Source organism: Rhinopithecus roxellana, chromosome 4 (genome assembly GCF_007565055.1).
Source record: "Rhinopithecus roxellana isolate Shanxi Qingling chromosome 4, ASM756505v1, whole genome shotgun sequence".
Classification (NCBI taxonomy): domain Eukaryota; kingdom Metazoa; phylum Chordata; class Mammalia; order Primates; family Cercopithecidae; genus Rhinopithecus; species Rhinopithecus roxellana.
The window spans coordinates 173,527,521-173,550,792 of NC_044552.1; the positions used below are offsets into that span (position 1 = coordinate 173,527,521).

General features: G+C 42.6%; 1 protein-coding gene across 4 annotated transcripts in view; it reads left to right on the forward strand.

Annotated features, from left to right (window-relative positions):
• The window catches only part of TRMT11 (tRNA methyltransferase 11 homolog), a 126,353-nt gene that overhangs the window by 55,389 nt on the left and 47,692 nt on the right, over window positions 1-23,272 (forward strand). The window contains exon 14 of one of the 4 annotated variants that reach the window (XM_030928669.1): window positions 8,886-9,238. The exons of 2 other annotated variants lie outside the window; for them this stretch is intronic. In XM_030928669.1, the coding sequence (XP_030784529.1) occupies window position 8,886 (1 nt within the window). In that variant the 3' untranslated portion in view covers window positions 8,887-9,238. Of the gene's footprint in view, window positions 1-2,950; window positions 5,673-8,885; window positions 9,239-23,272 lie in introns of those variants that run through there. One more of the 4 variants, XM_030928668.1, reaches the window with a different exon arrangement.

Below are 23,272 nucleotides of genomic sequence, written 5' to 3' on the forward strand. Positions count from 1 at the left end.
TGTTATTGGTGAGTTTTAAAAATCTTTAAGAGTCCCTTAATATTTGTGTATAAATCTTGGAGTATCTCACCACAAGTTGGAGTGAATTCTGCACAAAGAGCAAAATGGCCTTTGCATTTTTCCATTTTTCTACAATTTATACCAATTGAGAAGCAATTCTCCATAGATCTCTTGCATTTCTATATGTCTTTCTAAGGAAGGCACAGACTTCTTATATCCTGTACTGTCTTTTTGAGGATATTTGTGTAGTGAACAATCTTGGAAGATACAGAGTCTCTCCCCTGTCTCCCCCTCCCTTTTAACTTCAGAGCAGAGGTTTAAGTTTGTGTACGACCTCAGAAGGTAGTGTCTTCCCTTCACAGTAAAGGCATGCTTACTGCCCATTATAAAAGATTGGGTTCCCTAAGCTTAAGATTTCTTCTTTGTAATAAAACCTACTGTAAGTGCAGGCACCCATCTGGGCCTAATCTGGTCACTCTTCTGGGACTTGGGTATAAGGAATAACTGATTTTTAAAATGATGATTATCAGGGAAGGCACAGTGGCTCATGCCTGTAATCCCAGCACTTTGGGAGGCCAAGGCAGGTGGATCACCTGAGGTCAGGAGTTCGAGATCAGCCTGGCCAACATGGCAAAACCCCATCTCTACTAAAAATACAAAAATTACCCAGGCGTGGTATGGTACACGCCTGTAATCCCAGCTACTCCGGAGGCTGAGACGTGAGAATTGCTTGAACCTGGGAGGTGGAGATTGCAGTGAGCTGAGATTACACTACTGCACTCCAGTTTGGGTGACAGAGCGAGACTCCATCTCAAAAAAAAAAAAAAAAAAAAAAGAAAAAAAGGGATTGTCATGCCCTGCTTACTGTACCATAAGTAATAAAGTTCTTTGTATGTGACCTAGGGATATGTCTTTTACCAGTGTCGATGAATATGGCAGGCGCTTGCAATAGAGCAAAATCTCAGACCCTTCACAGTTCTTGATGGTTTTTGGTCATGAGGATGGGATGCTGACAGACACATAGCTTTCTGGAAGAGGAGGAGGGCTTTGGGGCTCATTAATAGGATTCATAGGAAGTCCTCAGTAATTGTTAGCAAGCATGTTGACCAAATTTCATGATCAACCTGATGATACATGGTCCTCAACTTCATTGCCTATTAATGAGGAGCAAATGGGGCAGTGGTTGCAGGCCAAGTATCAGAAAGTAGGTCCAGTGATAGCTACCCAAATGGTTCCTTGTTTTTTGCTAACCCTTTTCTGGGCGTGGGGAGAGGTGTTTCCTCACCAGTTTGCCAGTTAGCTTCAAGTCCACCCCACTGTAAAAATTAGTACTAAGATATATCCTGGGTGGGCTTAAGGGTGTACCTCCTTAGACAATAGGTGAATCATTAGAACTTTGGTTGTTTTGCTTGGGACATGTGGTGGCAGGGCACATCATGGTTGTTAAGGAACAAGGGCAACAGGTGGCCTATTTTACGACTCAGCTCCTCCTGGCAGTCTGTCATGCCAGACTTAACATCCATTCAGAGAAAATAAAGGATTTTTGTTTCCAGTAGGTCTTGGTTGCTTTCAGAGAGGATTGGCATCTCAGGGATATATCCCTGAGACAAACTCCTGTTAGAAGGGATAGAAGAGGCATTAACTAGTATTTGGTCTTTTACTGCCCTGAATTGAGTTTACTATGCTGATGAAGGTGACCTACTGAAGAATGAGAAACTGACCCAGAGAATTCTAGATAAATTCTTGCAGTTGGCCCCCTAACCTTGGAAAAATGCTCTACCTTTTATGTTAAAACTAGGCCAGAACTTAAGAGATATTTCTTGGTAATGGTGAAGATGCTGTTAATTAAGATGAACTCCTAAAAAAAGAAAAATGTCAATGTAAGTCAAGCTAGAGTCAGGTAAAGGACGCAAACCCAGTGGCTTCAGTCTGAAGACCATGTGTCCATGGTTGCTGAGTCAAAGGGTCCCCAATGCCAAAACATTGTCAGATTTTGCTTTGTTTTCGGGACCAAAATCATTGGAATTTCATTTATTTGAGCTCCAAGCAGCTGCTATACTACTCAATACTAAAAGTAGATGTAAAGTCTTGCATACTGGCATGGAACCTCCCACCCCAACCCTATGTTCCCTCGTTTCTCCCTCCACCTTTAACCTGACCTCAGCTGCTTTAAGGAGAAAGATGGTTAGGGATGGGGCCCAGGACTTCTTATCTCAAAGGAGGACCAACCACCACATGTACCCATCTGAATATGCTGGGGTACTTTATAGGAGAAAGGGGTGCAAACTTTTATGGCTGTGTTGAACACAGGTGCCCAGTTCGCCATCTTACACAGTCCTGCGGGGGAAGGGTCCACTCAGTTTCAACTGATAGGGTTTGGGCAGAGTTCATAATAGGAAAGGAAAGTTAACATGACCTTGTGGGTATGGCCTGTTGAACCAACTCAATGCACTGTTGTTCTTTTTGCATCTGAATATATAGCAGAAAATGACGTTATATGCTTGAACTTTTCTGCCCCATAAGTGCTAGAGCCCAATGAGAAAGAGCCCCGTTTAGATAGGTACTGGTATCTTTGAGGCTACACAAACCTAATGATACCTTTGAGCTACAGAATATCCCTAACTGATTACTTTGCTGATTGGAGACCCTGGTAAAAGGAGACACCCTTCATCCAGAGATGCCCTTGGAGTTTTGGATGCCTGGACTCCTTGACATGGCTGGCAAGGTACATGCCTTCTGAAAAACAACAAAGTATTAGCTACTACTGATATGGACAGAGGGCAGGGAAATTCTGGGTAGAAGAGGGCAGTGCCCTGACAAAGGCCCCACCCTCAAGCCTGGAAACCCGCGGCCCTAATTGGGAACAGGTATTCCTGTTTTTGTGCCCAAATGTTGCCTTTTGGCCTGCCATTCCCTCTTAGCCTGTACCCATATAAACCCTAAACTCCAGGCTACACAAGCAGAAGAATGGCAGAGAAGAAGAGAAGCAGCATCTGAACGTCAAGAGGAGTTTGGCTGGAGATGGTTGGAGAGAAGATTGGTTGCAGGATGGCTGAACTCCAGGGGAAGATCATCCTCCCACTCCATCCCCTTTACAGCTCCCCATCCACCCCACTGACAGCCACCTCCACCACTCAGTTAAAGCCCCACACTCACCATCCTTCAAGTTTGTGTGTGACCTGATTCTTCTTGCATGCTGGACAAGGACCCGGGTATCAAGAGGGCAGGGTGTAAAAGACTGTCACCCTGACTCTCCACCGAGCTGGTTTAACACTTAGCTGTCCACAGACGGCAACTGATAAAAGACCATTAATCGTAACACACCCCCAGACACTACTGTAGGGCTGGAGCCCAAAAGCGCTCGCCCCAGCTCCCGCATCTGCCTGTCTGCCTGCTCCCCTTCCCATAAGGGGTTTGAGCCACACGCCTGTCGCAAGTTCCATGAAGGAGTCAGGCAACTCTCCTGTTTCACTACTGGGCTTCTGTCAAAACTGAACACTTGAACCATCCAGTCTGCCGTTCCCTTTTTGGAGTAGATCAAACAGACCTCATGACTACTAAAGTGGAAAGGGTCCAACTAGCCTTGCTTGTCATAGAAAATCATTATATGCAATAATCATTAATGCAACAGACCTAGCCCCGATGGCATCTTGGATTTACATGAAAAAGTGGCAGCTAATCCTTTGGGGAAAACTTTATTGCCTATTCCGTTGCCTGAAACAAAGCCCCTGGCTCAGCACCCTCATTTCATACAGGTTACATGTAGGGGATTTAAAAATATATTTAGGTGGCATTTAGGAGATTCCTCGAAATGCCTGTTGCTTCTTTCACTGACATATTGGCTAAGCTGAAAACCAGTGCCATTTCAATGGACTGCTATGGCTGTTCAGCCTCAGTGCCAGGTAGAACTGAAAATGGATGTAGTTGATCTGGTCATTAAGTAGAATTCAAGGCCATTCTCAAAGCTCTGACCAATACCCTCCTTGAGGAGCCTTGTTATGTTTTTACTGACTGTTAGGTTGTTGCTAAAGACCTATGGTTTGATCTGCCACTTGGAAAACAACAGATTTGCAGATTGAAGACATCCTTCTTTAGGGACTTCAAACAGTGGAAACAAATTGTGGTGACTAATAGAACTGTCGGGGTCATTCATATTGACATCCATTGTAAAGTCCATTCTCTGATGAGACCAGCTAGAATCACTCGGTTAGCTAGCACCACCCCAATTGCCATCATTGCTGCCTGGATCCCTTATTGTACTGGACATGGCAACACGTCCTCTGTTATAGACAGTGTATAAGTAAAGTACTCAATGTTTCTGATGTAAAGGCTACCATTTGGTGCTAGACTTGTGACTCCTGCCAAAAGTTGACCTTGTTGCCTCTTGGTAAGGAAGAACACACTGCATGGGGTGTTGTCTCCACTGCTCCTGGCAGATTGATTACCTCAGACCTTCCGCCACCCCTCTTTAGAGCTACTGGTTGTTCATCAATGCTATTGACACTTTCTCAGGTTACAGGGTTGCTGTTCCAGTGCAATCATTTGACTCCAGCCACACCACTTTGGCCCTTGAAACTAATCTTTGTCATGTGTTTGGCTTTCTGGATCATTTCATATGACAATGATACACCTTTTATTGCTAAAGCCACTCAGTCATGGGCTACAGTCAAGACATTTGACAGACTTTCCATACTTCCTACCATCCACAGGCATCTGGAATTTGTGAGCTTTGGAAATTTGCTCTACATTTCTTCTATATTTTCTCTGGCAACCCTTTGCCAAACCTTCACAGAAAGGCTCAGCACATTGCTCAAAAGTTACCTCTCAACAGGGCAGTCTTCTGTCCTTTGCGGGATGCGTAAATCTTTTAATTGATGGTTTTAACTCAGACAATTGGTGATTAATAGTTTGAGTCTCAGGCTGAGAAGATTTTCCAAAACCAGCACCTGAGAGAGTTGTAACAATTGGTTGAAAAGGACCACTTTACCTAGTATGCTTTATTATTGATGTTGAAGCAGGCAAATAAATATTCTAGTTGACCTATTATCTTCAATTTTCTTTCTCTTTACATTTTTCTATAGATTCCAAGAGTGCTATTTTTTTTTCTATTTTAATGTCAATTGTTGTTTCTCTGTATTAGTTGTATGTGTTACTCTATTTTTCCTGTAACACATGTTCTAAGGCTTATCTATTGGTGATTGGTTGATATCTGTGGGAGTTCCATGCATGGATTTAAATAATGACAAAGGAATTTACAGTCTGGTTGGGGTGATGAGACCTACACATAAAAAGATAGTTAACACAAGGCAGAATGAATTAAGTACCCAGGAGAAGCCTCAGTGGAGTTTGGAAGGATAAGAATTTTCTTCAGAGTAGAATATTTAATAAAGATTTCACAGAAGATGTGGTGCTTAAGCCAGAACATTACACATTTTTAAAAAATTCAGTTAAGTGGAGAGAGGAAAGAAGCACATTTCAGATTGGGGGTGTGTGTGAATAGTGTGAGGAAAGTTCAGATGTGAGAATGTGTGAGTCAAGTTCAGAAGATGATAGGTACTAACTAGACTAACTAGAGAGAAGGGTTCATGTGTATGATGGTGGGAGAGGACTGAAAAAAGTAGGCTGGGATCATGTTGCTAAAGACCTTGAATGTCAGTCTAAAGAAATTGTATTAATAATTATAGACAGACTGGACATGGTGGCTCATCATGCCTGTAATCCCAGCACTTTGGGAGGTGGAGGTGGGAACATCACTTGAGGTCAGGAGTTTGAGACTAGCCTGGCCAACATGATGAAACACCGTCTCTGCTAGAAATACAAAAATTAGCTGGGTGTGGTGGCACACACCTGTAGTCCCAGTTACTGGGGAGGCCGAGGCAGGAGAATTGCTTGAATTTGGGAGGCGGAGGTTGCAGTGAGCCGAGATTGCACCACTGCACTCCAGCCTGGACAACAGAGCAAGATTTCATCTCAAACAAACAAACAAACAAAAAAACAACAACAACAAAAAAACAGACAATAGAAAGTTGTCATGGGAGTAAAGATTTGAGAATAGGGACTGATTTCAGAAAGGTGATTTGGGGTGTTGGTAGCAGTGGCTCGCACCTGTATCCTCAGAGCTTTGAGAGGCTGAGGCAAGAGGATCACTTGGGGCCAGGATTATGAGACCAGCCTGGGCAACATAGTGAGGACCTGTAATTACAAAAATAAAATTTGCCAGGTGTGGTGGCACATGCCTGTAGTGCTAGCTACTCAGGAGGCTGAGGTGGGAAGATCACTTGAGCCCAGGAGTTTGAGGTTACAGTAAACTATGATTGTGCCACTGTACTCCAGTGTGGGCAACAGAGTGAGATGTGGTCTCAAAAACAAAAAAAGTGATTTTGGTTTTCTGTTCTTGTGATAGTTTGCTGAGAATGATGGTTTCCAGCTGCATCCATGTCCCTACAAAGGACACAAACTCATCCTTTTTTATGGCTGCATAGTATTCCATGGTGTATATGTGCCACATTTTCTTAATCCAGTCTGTCACTGATGGACATTTGGGTTGATTCCAAGTCTTTGCTATTGTGAATAGTGCCGCAATAAACATACGTGTGCATGTGTCTTTATAGCAGCATGATTTATAATCCTTTGAGTATACACCCAGTAATGGGATGGCTGGGTCATATGGGACTTCTAGTTCTAGATCCTTGAGGAATCGCCATACTGTTTTCCATAATGGTTGGACTAGTTTAAACACCGCATGTTCTCACTCATAGGTGGAAACTGAACAATGAGATCACTTGGACTCGGGAAGGGGAACATCACACACCAGGGCCTATCACGGGGAGTGGGGAGGGGAGAGGCGGGAGGGATTGCATTGGGAGTTATACCTGATGTAAATGACGAGTTGATGGGTGCTGACGAGTTGATGGGTGCAGCACACCAACATGGCACAAGTATACATGTGTAACAAACCTGCACGTTATGCACATGTACCCTCGAACTTAAAGTATAATAAAAAAAAAAAAAGTGATTTTGGCAATGGAATGCAGGATGTGCTTGACACAGTTAAGGAGGTAAATAAATAGTCCACGTGAGAATCTGTACCAACAGTGGGAATAGACCACAGAGACAGATGGAAGACACGATACTCATCTATTCATTCATTCAACAGATATTTTGTTCACATTGGTATGCTACACACTACAGGGTCAAAGATAAGAAATGATAATCCCTACCCTGAAGAAGCTTGGAACCTTCCGTAGTTGTACAGATAAATAATCCTAGCAAGGCATCAAGTGCAGTGAGATATAGGGGGCCCTGTGGGAGCATGCAGGCAGGGAATCCAGCCTGCCCTGGGTATGGGGACGTGGGAGGTGGTTCCAAGAGGAGGTGTTTCCTGAATTGCCTTTTGAAGTTTTTGTATCGGGTTTAATAACTTTATTGTGAGATACATTATTTATACCAAAGAGTGCATAAAGCATAAGTGCAGTTTAATGAATAATTACACAGGGACATCCCTACAGCACCATCCCTGAAATGAGTTTTGAAGGGTAGGTAGTAGTTAGCCAGGTTAAGCGGCAGAAAGATCCGGGAGGACATAGCAAAGGAATAGAGAGCATGGTATGTGGGGAAACTGCATGCAGTTCATGGTCACTGAAGTGTGAACTGAGGATCAACAATGTGAAGTCAGAGAGTAAGGCAGGAAGGGGTTTGCATTTCTGTTTGATTACCTTGGGCATACTACCCACGCCCCCTACCCTGGATTTTTGCTGGGGAAACCATATTATCAGACTTGGTCAGGCCATCACTGTGATTATAGTGGTTTGGAATGGAGGGAGATATGAATACAATCTGGAATGCTGATCAGAAGATTGATGTGGTCATCCAGGTTAGACAGCGGTGGTGGTAGGGTTTGAATGGAGAAATATTTAGAAGGTGAGTGAGCAGGTACGTCCTGGTGGTTGAGAACCAGATGAGGAGTCAGGGATGATATCTGAGATTCCAACTAGGGCACTGGGTGGGTGCAAACTGAAATAGACGATAATGGGAAAAGGATGAGTTTAGGTTTGGACATCCTGAACAAGAGGAGCCTATGGTACAAACATGAAGAACTGCATAGCAGGCTTTTGAGTATCCAAGAGCAAAGTCAGGCAATGATTACTTATGCGAGAAGCGGAAGATCCCTGTATGAGACAAAAAAAACCCAAAACAAAACAAAACAAAAAACAAAAAAACCACTGAGTCAAGATACACTGTAAGCTCTAAGATTCCTTCTGTGCCATTGTCCCCCCAGCATGATATATATATGTGGCAAAGAGCATTGACATGACCCGATACTCTTGAGACTGAATCAGGCAATTCTAAGTTTATTGCAAGAGATTTATACTAGAATTAATGAGATGAAATTTCTCCATTTCTGCCGCTTGAAGCTGCTGAGAACAACACTGGCTTTGGGTGATGTGCTTCTGCCTGAACTGGAGGGTGGACGTGCTACCTTTGCTGTATAAGTTAGTTACATTGCAGAGTGAGGACATAAAGAAACTGGTAAGCTGTTGTTAGTTGTCTCTAAGAAAAACCTGCTAAAGAAATACACAGGCCACCACTGTTTGGGCTCTGGACACAGAAAAAGAACAACCCAAAGAGTTTTCCTCTCCTCTCATCCTTTAAAATTAAAAATACTTCCCCTTCCTCTCTCTTATTAAGTAACTACATAATAGATTTCGGGCAGCATCATAAAAATTACAGAGTCAGCCAGAATATGGGGAAATTTTTAATTAAATCTGGGGTTTCGTTTGTTTTTTAATTTATTAAAAAATGCCTGGCCAAAAACAAAACAAAACAAAACAAAAAACCCAATTTCCCTCTGCCCCTCTCTTTGTATATCCTTATGCATTTGGCAGAGCTCACGACAATGTCTTTCCAGCTGTGGACCAGCCGAAAGCCTTTTCTGAAGCTCCTACTAATTTGGATTCAACTGCCTGGTGAAAAGCTTCACACAGAAATGCTGCCAGGAAAGTCATGAGGTCTTATGACATTTAAATCTATAGTCTTATCTTTTGGACCAAAATAAATGAACAAAGATTTAGTTTTTGATCTTGCATTTGTTAGCTTCTTTTCTTTCTTAGTTTTGGAGAAACAGATCAAGAACCTGAAAACAGAAGAACCATGCTTTTGCCTCCAGTCTGGCTTTCTGAACCCAAAGAGAAGATCTTTCATGACCCTAAGTGGATTCCTAAGGAAAGGAGAAGGGCAGGATGGTGCTATGTGAAGAATCAGGTTTCTGGGGAAGACCTGACCCATTTCTGCTGGGTTAAATGGCCCAGAAGACTTGCTTCTATGGCAGGGGATGTCACCTGATGCATTGGAACCTAGGGCAAGACCTTGAAGTCTATCAAGTTCATCTCTATGTGCTTTTTTGCCTCTCAACAAGGAATAAGACGTAGTCCTGTCCTCAATGAGCTCATGGTCTGGAGGATGGCGGTGGTATGAAACAAAGAGGTAAGTAGTCAATTAAAATAGTGTGATCCGTTTTTCCACAGGGCAAGCCCAGGGTGAGTCTAAGAGGAGCACCTAGCCACTTCTAATAGTCGTAGTATATTAACCATGTGTTTCTGATATTTTGACATCTGGGACTTTGCTGATCCTGGAGAGAACAGAACCAGCCAATTCCTAGAAATAAAGGTTACACCTTCCTTCAAGTGTGTCTTTTATACAAACTAACCAGTCCAGAGTCCACTCACTCTGTTTCCTCTTTTATACAGCTTTTACGCTTTGGGTCACTATTTCTCAGACCTAATCACTTTCGGGCCAGGTATCAGGTAACTTAGGAACAACTGCTGTACTCCAGAGCCTGCTGAAATTATTCAAACTGGCTAATCCTATGCCTGCTTATCCTGTCTCACCTGTTCCTTTCTCTGGAAACCACAACAAAGGCTCTTGTCCACATTTTCCCCTCCCCTCTACCTCCTGAAAGACCCTGGTGCTTCCCTACATGGCCCTGCATGGCCTGGTGTATCCTCTTCTCTTGGGAGCTTCAAGGGACAAACTGTCTTTTCAATGACAATTATCTTCTGATCTATTGGTCTCACCATACCTGAATAATAATAAAACCTACATTTAAAAACACGTGTGAGGCCGGGCGCGGTGGCTCAAGCTTGTAATCCCAGCACTTTGGGAGGCTGAGACAGGTGGATCACGAGGTCAGAAGATCGAGACCATCCTGGCTAACCCGGTGAAACCCCGTCTCTACTGAAAAATACAAAAAATTAGCCGGGCGAGGTGGCGGGCGCCTGTAGTCCCAGCTACTCGGGAGGCTGAGGCAGGAGAATGGCGTGAACCCGGGAGGTGGAGCTTGCAATGAGCTGAGATCACGCCACTGCACGCCTGGGGAACAGAGCGAGACTCCGTCTCAAAATAAAAAAACAAAAAACAAACAAAAAAAAAAACACGTGTGAGAGAGGACTGGGTCAAGGAAGAAGTCTGAGAGAAGATGACATCTAAGTAAAACCCTAAAGAAGTGGAAGTTGCTTGATCATGTCAGGGGGTGAGGGTGGGAAGGGGTATTCCAAGCAGAGGGAATAGCACTGGAAGAGCATATTTGGGTAACAGTTCAAGTAGTTAGTGTGCCAGGAGCTAAATGTGTTAGCCGAAGAGGAGAAATGAAGCTGGGCAGGTCAGGAGAGCCAGATCCTAAAGGACTCGTACGCCCTGCTGCAGAATCTGCACTTGATCCTGGAGAAGCCCACTCCCTGTGACCTTCTCTCCCCTTTGGTAATGCCAAGGCTCTTTGGGAAGTTTGAATTTCTTTCAGAATGGTGTCCTTGGCTGAAGTGCTTGAGTTCCTTGAAAAAGGGTGCCTATGGAGAGGGAGTTTGTGGCTTTGCCTTTGCTCCAGGGTCTGTTTCTGGCTTGGTTCTAGGTCTCAGTTAATGCTCTCTTCTGAGTTGGGTGAGTTGCGTAGCTGAGGCTGCCTGAATTAAGGCATTGCCACCACAAAGCTTCCATTTCCGCATCTATAGAGTCCCCTTAGGTGCCCAGTTACACTGTGGTAAGAGATTTCCCAGATAAATACAGCAGAAACCTCCCTGACCCTGACTGACAGATCCTTGCTCCAGAGCCAAGAAACAGTCTCTTGTTGGCCTGCTGCATGGAGGGAGATGATTTTTATTGATTTCACTCTTCACACAGTGCTGACGGTGTAGGCCTGCAGAAGAGCAAGCTGATGAAAATAAAGATTGTGGGTTGCCAGCTCATGTTTGTCCTTATCTCCAAGGCAAAATACAAACACAGTTTCAGGAAGCTGCTTCTCCACTCCAAGATAAATGAGCTGTTGAACTTTCATGATTTTAAAATCCGGTGATATACATAAAGGATATTTTACTGATCAACCTCAAGGAATCTGTCGTAAATAAAAAATGGTTTGTGACTCAAGCACTGTTGCCTATTTCAGAATTTCACCTTGGAGCCCACGGTGCTGTCTTCTAAGACACAGGGTGCCCCCCAAAAGAAAACAGCTCAGAACTCCCAACACTTCTCTTTCCCATCTTTCCTTGAAGATGCTTACCAAGAGCAACCAACCTTTTTGAGTCACCATATGCTGATGAACATTTTTGTTGTTTTTTGAGAGAGGGTCTGGCTCTATAGCCCAGGTGGTAGTGCAGTGGTGCAATCTTGGCTTACTGCAGCTGCAACCTCCTGGGTTTAAGCAGTCCTCCCGCCTCAGCCTCCTAAGAAGCTGGGACTATAGGCACATGCCACTTCACTCATCTAATTTTTATATGTTTTGTAGAGACAGGGTTTCTCTATGTTGTCCAGGCTGGTGTTGAACTCCTGGGCTGAACTGATCCCCTTGCCTCTGCCTCCCAAAGTGCTACAATTACAGGCATGAGCCACTGTGCCTGGCCTTGATGACCTTTTAAAAACCCATTACTAATGAGGATGAGAGGAAAGTCTAGCCCTTGCTTATGGCCCGCCTGGTTTTCTCTAACACTCCCTGCCTGCTTCTCCTTCGCCATTTACTGCGTGCCTGGCATATGCCAGCCAGCAACCACCATGACTATCGGATGAATAAAAGATACGTGTCTTATATTGAAAAGTTGTACACAGTTCTTGGTTAAACTAATTTTTGTTAAATTGTTAAGAAGCCATATTTATTCTGAGTCCCAAATTCTGGCACTTAAAAAAAAAATACACAGAAAACAAGACTATACCACTTTCAATACACTGTTTTCTGGATGAGGTACTGGGTGAGATTGGGAAGGGCAGGAGAGGTTTTGTGGGGTGCAACATCTGATCATAAAGGAATTGACATTTTTTCCGTTTAGTATATATGATTTCTTTGTATGACTAAACCCGTTTCTTTAAGTGTTTATGTTTCCTCCCATAAAGTTCTACAGCCATCTTTTTCATGTTTCCTCGGTGTTCTATAAAGTTCTACAGTCCATTTTTTAAAGCTTTTTATTTAAAATTTTTGAATAAGCAATAAATTTACATGGTTTAAAATTCAAAACAGCTCAAAAGTGTATACCCAAATAAAAGTTTCCCTCTTTCTTCTTCTCCTTCCTGTGGTTCCCTCATACACCCAGCTCCCTGCCTTGAGACAATCACTGTCACAGATGGCTTAACTCAATGCCAAACAATACAAGAAAGTCCCAATGTGAAGCCATCAGTGAAGCACCCATGTGGAACAATGGCAAAAGCAAAGAACCAGGAGTAAGACGGCCCATCCCAGTCCTCCCAGAACAGCTCTGAATTCATCAGTGTCTTATTTTGCACTGTTAACATAAGAATAATAACCTTTCCTTAGCTATCTCTCTTGGAATGAGAACTGTTGGGATGATTTGTATGAATGCATTTGGAAAAGTTTATAAGGGTTATAAAGACTAAGAAAGAGAAAACACAGAGCCTAAAACTAAATCCGTTAGGGGAGGAGTTGAATCATGGGAAGGAGTCAAATTGTTCAAGATGTTGCCCAAGAAGACCTTTTATTTGATTTCAAAGCTTCCACTGCTGAGATGTGGGGAGGTTATTGGGCCAATAGGGAAGGATAAAAGGTAGATTTATTTTCTGCCAGTTTTCAGATCCTCTCTTGAATTCTCCCATCACTTAGCCAGAAGCGGTAGCCTCTCTTAGGTGCATACCTAAGCAAAGAATGTGACCTCTTTTGCAGCCTCCTGATTGACCACCTTTGGGGTCAGCTGAAGCTTATTTCCTGGGCTACTCAACTCCTTTCTTGTTTGTAGAGTGGTTTCCCGTCAAGTAAAGATATGGGTCAGGCGTGAGAGTTGGGAGAAAATACAGACTGCTGTAAAGCTATTACTTCAGGACTGATGTCACCATCCTCCTTGAGGAAAAGCTTGCCATTTACTTCAGAGGAAGTTTTGCTTGGGAAGGAATGCAGACTCTGATGTGCAGTTAAATGTGCATGTGTGAAGGGGAACTGGCCTGATAGCTAAGGGCTGGAGCCCTTCTTTATCCACAGAAGATAGGAAGCGAAGAATGGTGATAACGTGGCTTTCATTTCTGTGTGCCTGCACCTGGCCCCAAAGCTGTGTCTAGTGAGATAGGAGCTCTGGGTTGGGCCCACTGAGGCTTTCTTGGTGCAGTAATTATGGAAGGGACCAATGTCCTTCTGTTCAGTGAACTCTGGTGCAATTTTATCAAAGGAACCCTAAGCCTACGCCTTTTGTATGTTTCTTCCTTTTTTTAAGTGACAATTATTTATTTGCAGAATCTCAACAAATAATAAACCTGTCTTGAGCATTATCTTTCTTTTACAAAGCAGCCTGAGCAAAGCTGCAGGATTTCTGGGAGAGTGTTCACGGTTGGCAAGCCTTTGCAACTCTCCTCTCTTCCTCTTTCCTCTCACCCAGTCCTCTGTGGCAAGAAGTAATCTGATGGTGTCTATGGTTGTCTTGATTTTCTGATGCCAGGAATTGAATTGAATTCTTATGTCTTCGGTTATCTTTGAGTTACTTATCTCTTGTATTAGGGAAAAACCAGTACTTTTTGAAGAATTGATGTTGATGAATTACGGTGGGATATGTGGGTGGAGGCACTGATTCTATTAGCTGCCCTATTAGGGGATGTCTAGAGAAACTTTGAGTACCCCATTGATTGGAAGGGATTAGTGGCTTTTTGGTCAGTGTAGAATACAAATCAGAGCTCTGAATACTGTAATTCTGTAATTTAAGGAGAAATCATTCTGTCCAATGAACCAAACAGGCTTGGTTAAATAAGTTGCTTAAAATTCACTGAGACCAGGAGCTTTGTAATATGTTTGGAAACTATTAAAATAGTTAAAATGCTTCTGCCTAGGCAGTAATTAGTCTTCAGGAAAACACAGAAAATGTGTCATCTACCCCACCGCCATCAAACCCGGCATCTGCCTGTGAGTTGGTTTTAGCATTTTGACAGCACTGGGGCTCCAGGAACCTAGGTCAAGACCTAATGGCCTGAGAGATTTCCTCTTCATTGCCTTGGTCTTCAGAGTCTCTCTATTAGAGCAGCTTTGCTAACGGGCTGGCAAAGATTGAAGGGCTTAGCTAGAGAGCTCCATCTCCCCAGGGGTATTTCTTTTTTTCTTTCTTTCATTCTTTTTTCAATTATATAAGTTCCAGGATACATGTGCAGAATGTGCAGCATTGTTACATAGGTATACACGTGCCATAGTGGTTTGTTGCACCCATCAACCTGACATCTACACTAGGTATTTCTCCTAATGCTATCCCTCCCCTAGTCCCCCACCCCCCGACAGGCCCCAGTGTGTGCTGTTCCCCTCCCTGTGTCCATGTGTTCTTATTGTTCAACTCCCACTTATGAGTGAGAACATACGGTGTTTGATTTTCTGTTCCTGTGTTAGTTTGCTGAGAATGATGATTTCCAGCTTCATCCATGTCCCTGCAAAGGATATGAACTCTTCCTTTTTTATGGCTGCATAGTATTCCATGCTGTGTATGTGCCACATTTCCTTTATCCAGTCTATCATTGATGGGCATTTGGGTTTGTTCCAAGTCTTTGCTATTGTGAACAGTGCTACAATAAACATATATGTGCATGTGTCTTTATAGCAGAATGATTTATAATCCTTTGGGTATATACCCAGTAATGGGATTGCTGGGTGAAATGGTATTTCTGGTTCTAGATCCTCACTTGAGGAATCGCCATATTGTCTTCCACAATGGTTGAACTAATTTACACTCCCACCAACAGTGTAGGAACTGAAGGAGATAGGGACACGAAAAACCCTTCAAAAAATCAGTGAATCCAGGAGCTGTTTTTTGGAAAACATTAACAAAATAGACCACTAGCCAGACTAATAAGAAGAAAAGAGAGAAGAATCAAATAGACACAATAAAAAATGATAAAGAGGATATCACCACTGATCCCACAGAAATACAAACTACCATGTGAGAATACTATAAGCACCTCTATGCAAATAAACTACAAAATCTAGAAGAAATGGATAAATTCCTGGACACAGAAAACCCCAGTGGGATTTCAAAAGGGTAGGGCCCACAGAGATGACTGAACTGGCCAGATTTTGTTATTATGCCTCAGAGAGGCCTAGGAGCCTACCTTGAGTTTTGAGGTTATTCTCTTGTATTCCCCTGGAGACTGAATTGAAGAATGAATTGGCTCCTTACACCTCTTCTCTCTCTCTCTGTCTCTACTTATCTCTCTCTTTTTTGTTTTGTAGAGACAGGTTCTTGCTGTGTTACCCAGGCTGCTCTCAAAATCCTGGCCTCAAGTGATCTGCCTGTCTTGGCCTCCCAAAGTGCTAGGATAACAAGCATGAGCCACTGTACCCAGCCTACCTCTACTTTTTATTGGGACACGTAGTCTCCCTGTCAATGCCCAGGAGTTGGAACAAATAACAGCTTTACTATAAATTGGGTTAGTTACTAATTTCTGAGTTTCCATCCTCTCTAAGATTTTGGACCCTGAAAGATCCCAGAGTTGGTGCATGCCAAGAGCAAATCACACTATTCAGGGTGGTCCTCCTTACTCTCCTGATATATTTTGGACTGGGCATTATTTGGCTAAAAGGAGTATCTGTGGCAGCTTTTATAAACAGGACAAAAACATGAATAGTAAGAAAAGCAGTTCATGGACACAAGGCAGAGGCTGCTAGTGAGAGATTCACTTAGCTGCAGTACTTATATTAATAATTACTAGTATATGCTAAGTATCCGACATTGTGATAAGTGCATTTTATGTGACCTTTAATCTTCATAACCATTTTATGTCCTAGGGATTATTATATCAATTTTGTAGATGAAGAAATTCACAAAGCTTAAGCAACTTGAGCTATTTAATAGTGAGTAATATGGAGGTGGGATTTGAACCTACATCCGACTGATGAGATCTGTGCTTCTGACCATTTTACTCGACTATCAATAGCAATTAGCTTTTGTCTCCTCTAGATAGTAAGTACATTTCTCTAGGGTAAAGACAGTGGCCCATTCATCTCAATGTCTAATCGTAGTGTCTGGTTGAATGAAATTAAATCCTCCTTCACAAAACCCTGAGGCTTTCATTGGCATGGAGCTGCATGTCACCATGTCCAAAAAGAGCTCTGAGGAAATACTCAGAAAATTTATCTGGAGGAAAAGAAGGATAAAAGTCATGGTCAATGGAAACGTGGGCAAGAACTGTTTCTGCAGACCATGATGTTGTCACTAGTCTGCCATGCTCCAGCATTCTAGTGAACATGAACTGTCAAGAACCATCAAGGACCAGAGAAAGAGTATTTAAACCCCATGGATTTACCTGAAAAGCCCAGGAACTTTTCCTCTTCATGAGCAGGTTCTGTTTTATTCTTCCTTTCTTCATGCGGTGGACCTGGTTGCAGGATTTTTATTAGACTTTCTCAATTCAGAATTTTAGGTCAAGAACTCAAATGTCAACATTGAGGAATGTTTTCTCATAAGTGTTAGCTGCTCTATTACAGTCTCTAAAAATAATGTTTAGCCTCAGAATCTGACATCCGCTGTTTCTTTTTAAATTTTATCTTATCACGGGCTCTTTGGCTCAAGCTGTCCACCAGAGAAGTGAAAGGCCAGAGGAGCCGTGCAGTACCCCACCTCTCCTTCAGGCAACTCAGACCAAGGGTAGTCTAAGAGCCCTGTTGACGCTGCCCTCTCTCCAGAGAGAATAGTCCATTCACGAATGGCTCCATCACTCAGTGTGTCTGTGACACGATGCAGATCAAAGGGCATCACAGCACCCAGAGAGTCTGGGTTGGCCCTGCTCACAGGATGTGGCTAGTCACTGCTGGAGGTGAGGACAAGGCCTGGGCTCTGTCCAGAAGGCACACAATAGCTGAGTTTCAAAGTTTCTTCTTTTTTCTTTTGATTGAGAAATGAATCCCCCAACCCTGATGACAGTACAGTGCCCCATTTGAAGGGCTGGGGGTAAGTCACTATATTAGATTTCTGAGTCTTGCAGCATTTTGAGAACACAACATAGACTACTCGTTGTTTGCTTTCAGATCAGAGAACAAAAGGATTGTTTATGTAGTTTCTGTGCTCGGGGACATGGGATCACTGGCATGAGTGAAATCCACAAAACTTATTGGAGTGGGCAGTTTCAACTTCCTTCCCCACCAAATCTTTCTAAGAGTTGCCAACAGACAAGTGGTTTCTAGGAACTGGAAGTGCTGGTGAGAAGTACAGTGGCTCAAAGAGGGCCCACATAACAGAAGGGGAGAATCACGGATCCCTACAGGAGCAGAGTCTCAGTCCTCCTGTACTTGGCTATTCAAAGTGTTGGCTATGGACCAGCATATCCGAAGCCCCAGAACTTGTCAGGAATGCAGGATCTCAGGCCCCACGTCAGACCTGCCAAAGCAGGACCTTTATTTTAACAAGATGCCTGGGTGATTTCTATGGATGTTGCAATCTGGGAAATATGGTTCCCAACTCAAAACAAGATACCACACATGCTATAGCTGTTGTCTGCTGGCAGAGAAGAAAGATATCTAAAGTCATTAATATAGTTCTTAAACTTGTGTTATTTAGGTGAATTATTTGTTTATATAAAGTAAAATGGCCTGCTTTCTCTGAAATCATTTATCGTGCCTCTCAGTAAACTGTTGTTTTAAATTCACAGGCTTCCTTACTTTCTATTTGCATGACAGTTCTCAGAATGAACTAAGGATCAGTCAATTTTTTTTTTTTTTTTTTTTGCTATTAATACCTGTAAACAGTTCAATCTGACATTAGAAAATACTGACTGTTGCTGTTATCTGCCCAGATACCTATTTGTCCTTCATTTGGTAATGGCACCTTCCTCGTCAGAAGCCTGCAGGCTGGTGGAGCTGTCACATACAGTCCTCTCTCCTCTGATGGCCCCTCCAAAGTGAGGTCAACTGGACACCCTCTGATGAGACTGAAGCTCATCTGCTCTATTATACTAGCTGAAAGGACCATTTCCTGCTCGATCCCAGAGCTTCCAGATGACCATTCTGCCCAAGACCTGGCTCTTCAGCTTTTCCTTTATGCTACCCTATATCCAGTCTTTTTCAGTTTTGAGACAGGATCTCCCTCTCTCACCCAGGCTGGAGGGCAGTGGCGTCATCACAACTCACTGCAACCTCTACTTCCTTAGCTCAAGGGATCCCACCTCAGTCTCTTGAATAGCTGGGACGACAGGTGCACGCTGCCACACTTGATTAATTTTTGTATTTTCTATTTTTTTTTGGTAGAGATGAGGTTTTGCTATGTTGCCCAGGCTTGTCTCTAACTCCTGGCCTCAAGAGATCCATCCACCTTAGCCTCCCAAAGTACTGCAATTACAGGTGTGAGCCACCAGGCCTGGCCAATATTTTTCATTTTTATTTGCCTGAGGTAGCCAGGATCTCTTTCTGTTGATTCAAACCAAGAATCCTAGCTGAGCAAAGGAATCGAAATATAGTTCATGTTGTGGAAAAATACCAATTTTGTTCTTAAGGCAGAGGGAGGGCACTTTTGACTCACTACAACTTTACACTTTGTGATTGTTCAAATTTTATTTACAGGTTTTCTCCTTTACCTTGAGGTACTTTATTATAATATGTATATATCTATGAAAAGACTAATATTGATTAATAATCATCAGGATATGGGTAACCCACTTTCGTGGCAACTTCAAACTTAACTTTGGTGTGGTTTTGGTTTAGCTTTCAAACCTAGAACTTAGGTCTTCAGGTGCTCTTAGAACATCCAAGTGAGTTGAAAATTGGCCCCAAAACAAAAAAGAACACATGAATAACTTATCAATCTATCATATGGAAAACAGCAATGTTAATACAGGCCAATCCACTTAATGACCGTCAAAAGATATTACTTCGTTGACAGGTTTTTAGCTTTATCATTCATAGAGCTGCATAAAAATTCACACATCTTTCCCATAAATGTGTTTATTTTTTATTAGTGAGATAAAGGACTGAAGCTGATACAAATTTGTTAAATGAGTAAATAATACTGCCTTATAAAAAATAAATTGAATCAAGCCTCAAGAACAACTAACATATAGCTCCTATCCTATTTTCAAAATACCTTTGGGAAAGGATGGCAAGGGATTCTGGTGAAACACTGGCCGATTTGATATCCTGTATCATCAGTACTCTTCAACCATTAAACAATATCATAAATTAGTATTTACTGGATGTGTTTCATAATAAATAAATAATAAAGGGTATCTATCATGCAATCACATTTTATAATCTGCTATGTATAATAATGTCACATAGAAGTGAAAGTATTCCAATGTCTTATAGTTATCTCTGGGTAGTTTTGTTTCTTTTATTGTATTGACTTGTTTATTTCATTCTAGTGATATGTATTTTATGATCTTACTATCAGATACATTTTGCTTTTTTAACATGAAAAAAAGAAAAGGCTATTTTTGGTTAAAAATAAAGACTCAGTGGGCTTTGTGCATCAATTAATATGAGAAGATATGTTAAGGTTTAGCTATCCAGACTATACCATGTTGTACCATGCAGAGTAGTATAGAAAGACTAAATTTCCCTAAGAATGTGGAAAAGTCTTATTAGCTTTTATTTTTAATTAAACAAATTCAATGGAACTTAAATTAAGAAAACATTTCTGTAACCGTTCTGTTTGATTTTGTAAAGAGATTTTACAGTTGGAGATTTTTCTTAAAAGGATAAATTAAACTTCGTGTTACAACAGACATTTCTGCTTTCTAGACCACAGCTTCTCAAATGTTAATGTGCAGACGAATCCTCTGGGGATCTTGTGAAACTACAGATGGGTCTGAGGTGAAGCCTGAGATTCTCTGTTTCCATCATGCTTGGAGGTGAAGCCAGCTGCTGCTGATTCATGGGCCATTTTTTGAGAGGCAAGGGTCTCTAGACAGAAGTTGTCATTCCTAATGACTTTGTAAATCACTCTGAGCCAAGGAAAAATAAACAATCGGTGAGCAAAAGCTTTTACAGCCCGGGGTAGAAATCTGGGAGGATCCGAGCCTTCTGGATCTGAGGCTTGAAACGTGTCTTCAGGGTGGAACTAGGATCGGAGATCTAGGAGTAAGAGTGAGGCATGGGATGTTGGATCAAAACAGTGAGGTGGGCAGAGAAAGGACCACAGGAGGAGCAAGGCCATGTCACTGATGTGGTTGTGTCCTACAATATGATTTGGCATCTTACATTCCTGAAGCTGCCATTGCAGGGTTCCTTCAGTCAGTGGATTAGAAGGAGCTAGAGGTTGGCAACCTTTGGCGAGGAGAAGTTAGGAGAATGGTGGGCTTGTGAGCATTGGGGGAGGGAGGGAGAAGATGGTGGTGAGTTCTGACTGTTGGTGCTGACTCATGAGCCAAGGTGGGCATGGCGGGGAGGGAGAAAGGGCCCAGACAACAATTTGTGACCCTTGACCTCTGGTGTGTCTGAGGGCAGCCCAGGTGTCTCTGAAAATCTGCCTGTGAGCTGACTGATGCCCTGGATTAAACTGCAGCTCTGTGGACCCCTTTAAGCTCTTGTAAACAGCTCCAGAAGGATTAGTACCTTCTATTCTCAAAATAGGATTCCAATAAATGTAATACACAGCTGCCAGGGTAGCCAAGAGCAATGGGCTCCTGGATTGAGGCTGTGTAGGGGTAAGCAAGGCAGGAGCTATTAGATCACATTTCCTGACTGACTTGCGTTCTGAAGCTGGAAGGGCAGTCTCACAGGAAAAAATTAATTTGCCTCCAAGATAAAAAAAACATACCATGAAAGATTAGAGACAATTTTGAAACTGTATTTAATAACCGTGACAATTTATGGCAAGATAAAAACTCCCAAACTGTAGAGTGCAAATTCTATTTTGAGATCAAATACCAGGTCAGACACACGGTTTCTGCAGGCCAAAAAGATTCATGTAAGTTAGGCCCAGATTCACAGAAGAGGAAGGAGCCAGCTCTTAGGCTGCAGATTTATCCTAAGGTCAATGTTTACTTTAAAAATCTGTGATAATTTGTTTCACCCAGAGGTGGTTTTTGTCTTATGTTCCACCTCTAAATCATTTGCTGAGCAGACTTGTTTTATGTTTGTTTAGTTAGAACCTTCTGGTGTGGAGCAAGGATCATTAAAAATTATAATTAGCTGTAATTACTTAATACTAGAACAGAACTGCTTTTCCTTTAGATGTATGAGCTGATTCCCCAGGCCGGGTTGGTGATCCTGCTTTGAGTCTAGGAGCATTTCCATTCACGCTGAGTCCTTAGCAGCAGAGGTGTATAGAGCCACCTCTCACATGAGAGGACTGAGACAATACGGAAGGAGAAAGAAGAGGGAAGGGTCATTTCTAAAGATAGAAACTACTGGATAATATCTCACTCACAAAATGTGAACTATTTGCCTATGAAAAGGAGAGCTAAAAAACCCCAGAGAACTGAGTATGACATTTTTTCTTTCATTGTTAGGTACATAATTCAACAAGTCTACCTAGTAGAAAGGGAAAATGTTAGCTAGAGTAGTGTAAAGGAGAGAAGATAATTGGTCAAATAATCTTGTTTTTCTATCACGGGTCCACTGCTGGAAAACTCCTGCCATGACGATAAGGCAGGGCTGGAGTGGGAGCTGAGAGGCGACCACAGAGAACCACGCCTTCAGGCAGCATGTACGATACCCTCTTTGGGTGTCACTCACTGGCAGTGACCTGCTTTTGGTACATCTGGAGATTTCAAACTTCCAAACCCAATAACCTACCCTTTAATTCTGGGGAACCATCGGCTAAAGTTTGTGGTTAAGCAACCTTGGTTCATTTCTTGACTCCTTCATTCATTAATTATTACGATCTTGAGAAAATGACAGTTTCTCTGTGCCTCAATTTGCTTAATTGTGAAACGGGAGTAATAGAAGTACTTATCTCCTAGGATTGTGGGAAGAATTATAAAATGAATACTTGCGAAGTGTTTAAAACAGTGCCTGATACACAGCAAGTACTCAATAGATGTAATATTAATAACAGAAATTCTATTATTATTCTTCTTTAGCTGTATAGTCTTGGGCAAGTTGCTGTGTTTCTCTGACATTGTCCTTCAGATGAGATTGGCAGCGTTCAGGGTGGTATGACTGTAGACTGAAGTTGTCCTTCACATGTACAATGAAAATAATAGTACCTATCATGAATTTATCATGATCATAAAAGGACAGTTGCTGAGACAGATGCTCAGACTACAGAAAAACGGAGCTCAAATGCTGCTAGACAAATTTGGGAATGTCCTGGGTGCCTGCATAGCTATTTGCATTTACAAGGGAGCAGAGGCTTCTTAGGGAAAGGCGCACCACCCTTTCCCTTGTTTGATGGTTGGAGGGAGCAATGATTAAAGCTGGATTGTGAAAGTAGGGGAGCAAGGAAGCCCTCTGGAAGAAACTCACTTTGAGGGCCAGGACGAAAGCTGACCTCTGCCTGTAGGCCAGGGTGTGGCTGGATACTGTGGGGTTGGAACTCATCCTGTCTGTGCCTGGCTGTGAGTAACTCATTCTGTCTGTGCCTGGTTGTGAGTGAATCACAAGTCCAGGCCCTTTGGGTGTGGCCTTACATGAACTGTCAGTCAGTTTGGGCTGCCGTAACAGAATACTATGGACCAAGTGACATAAATGACAAACACCCATTCCTCACAGTTCTAGAAGCTGGTCATGCAAGATCACTGTGCCAGCATGGCTGAGTTCTTGGGAAGAGCACTCTTTGTTATGTCCTCATATGGCCTTTCTTGGTGCATGTATGTAGGTTGAGAGGGGAGATGGGAGAGGGAGCTCTAACCTCTTTCTCTTCTCATAGGGACACTAATCCTATCATAG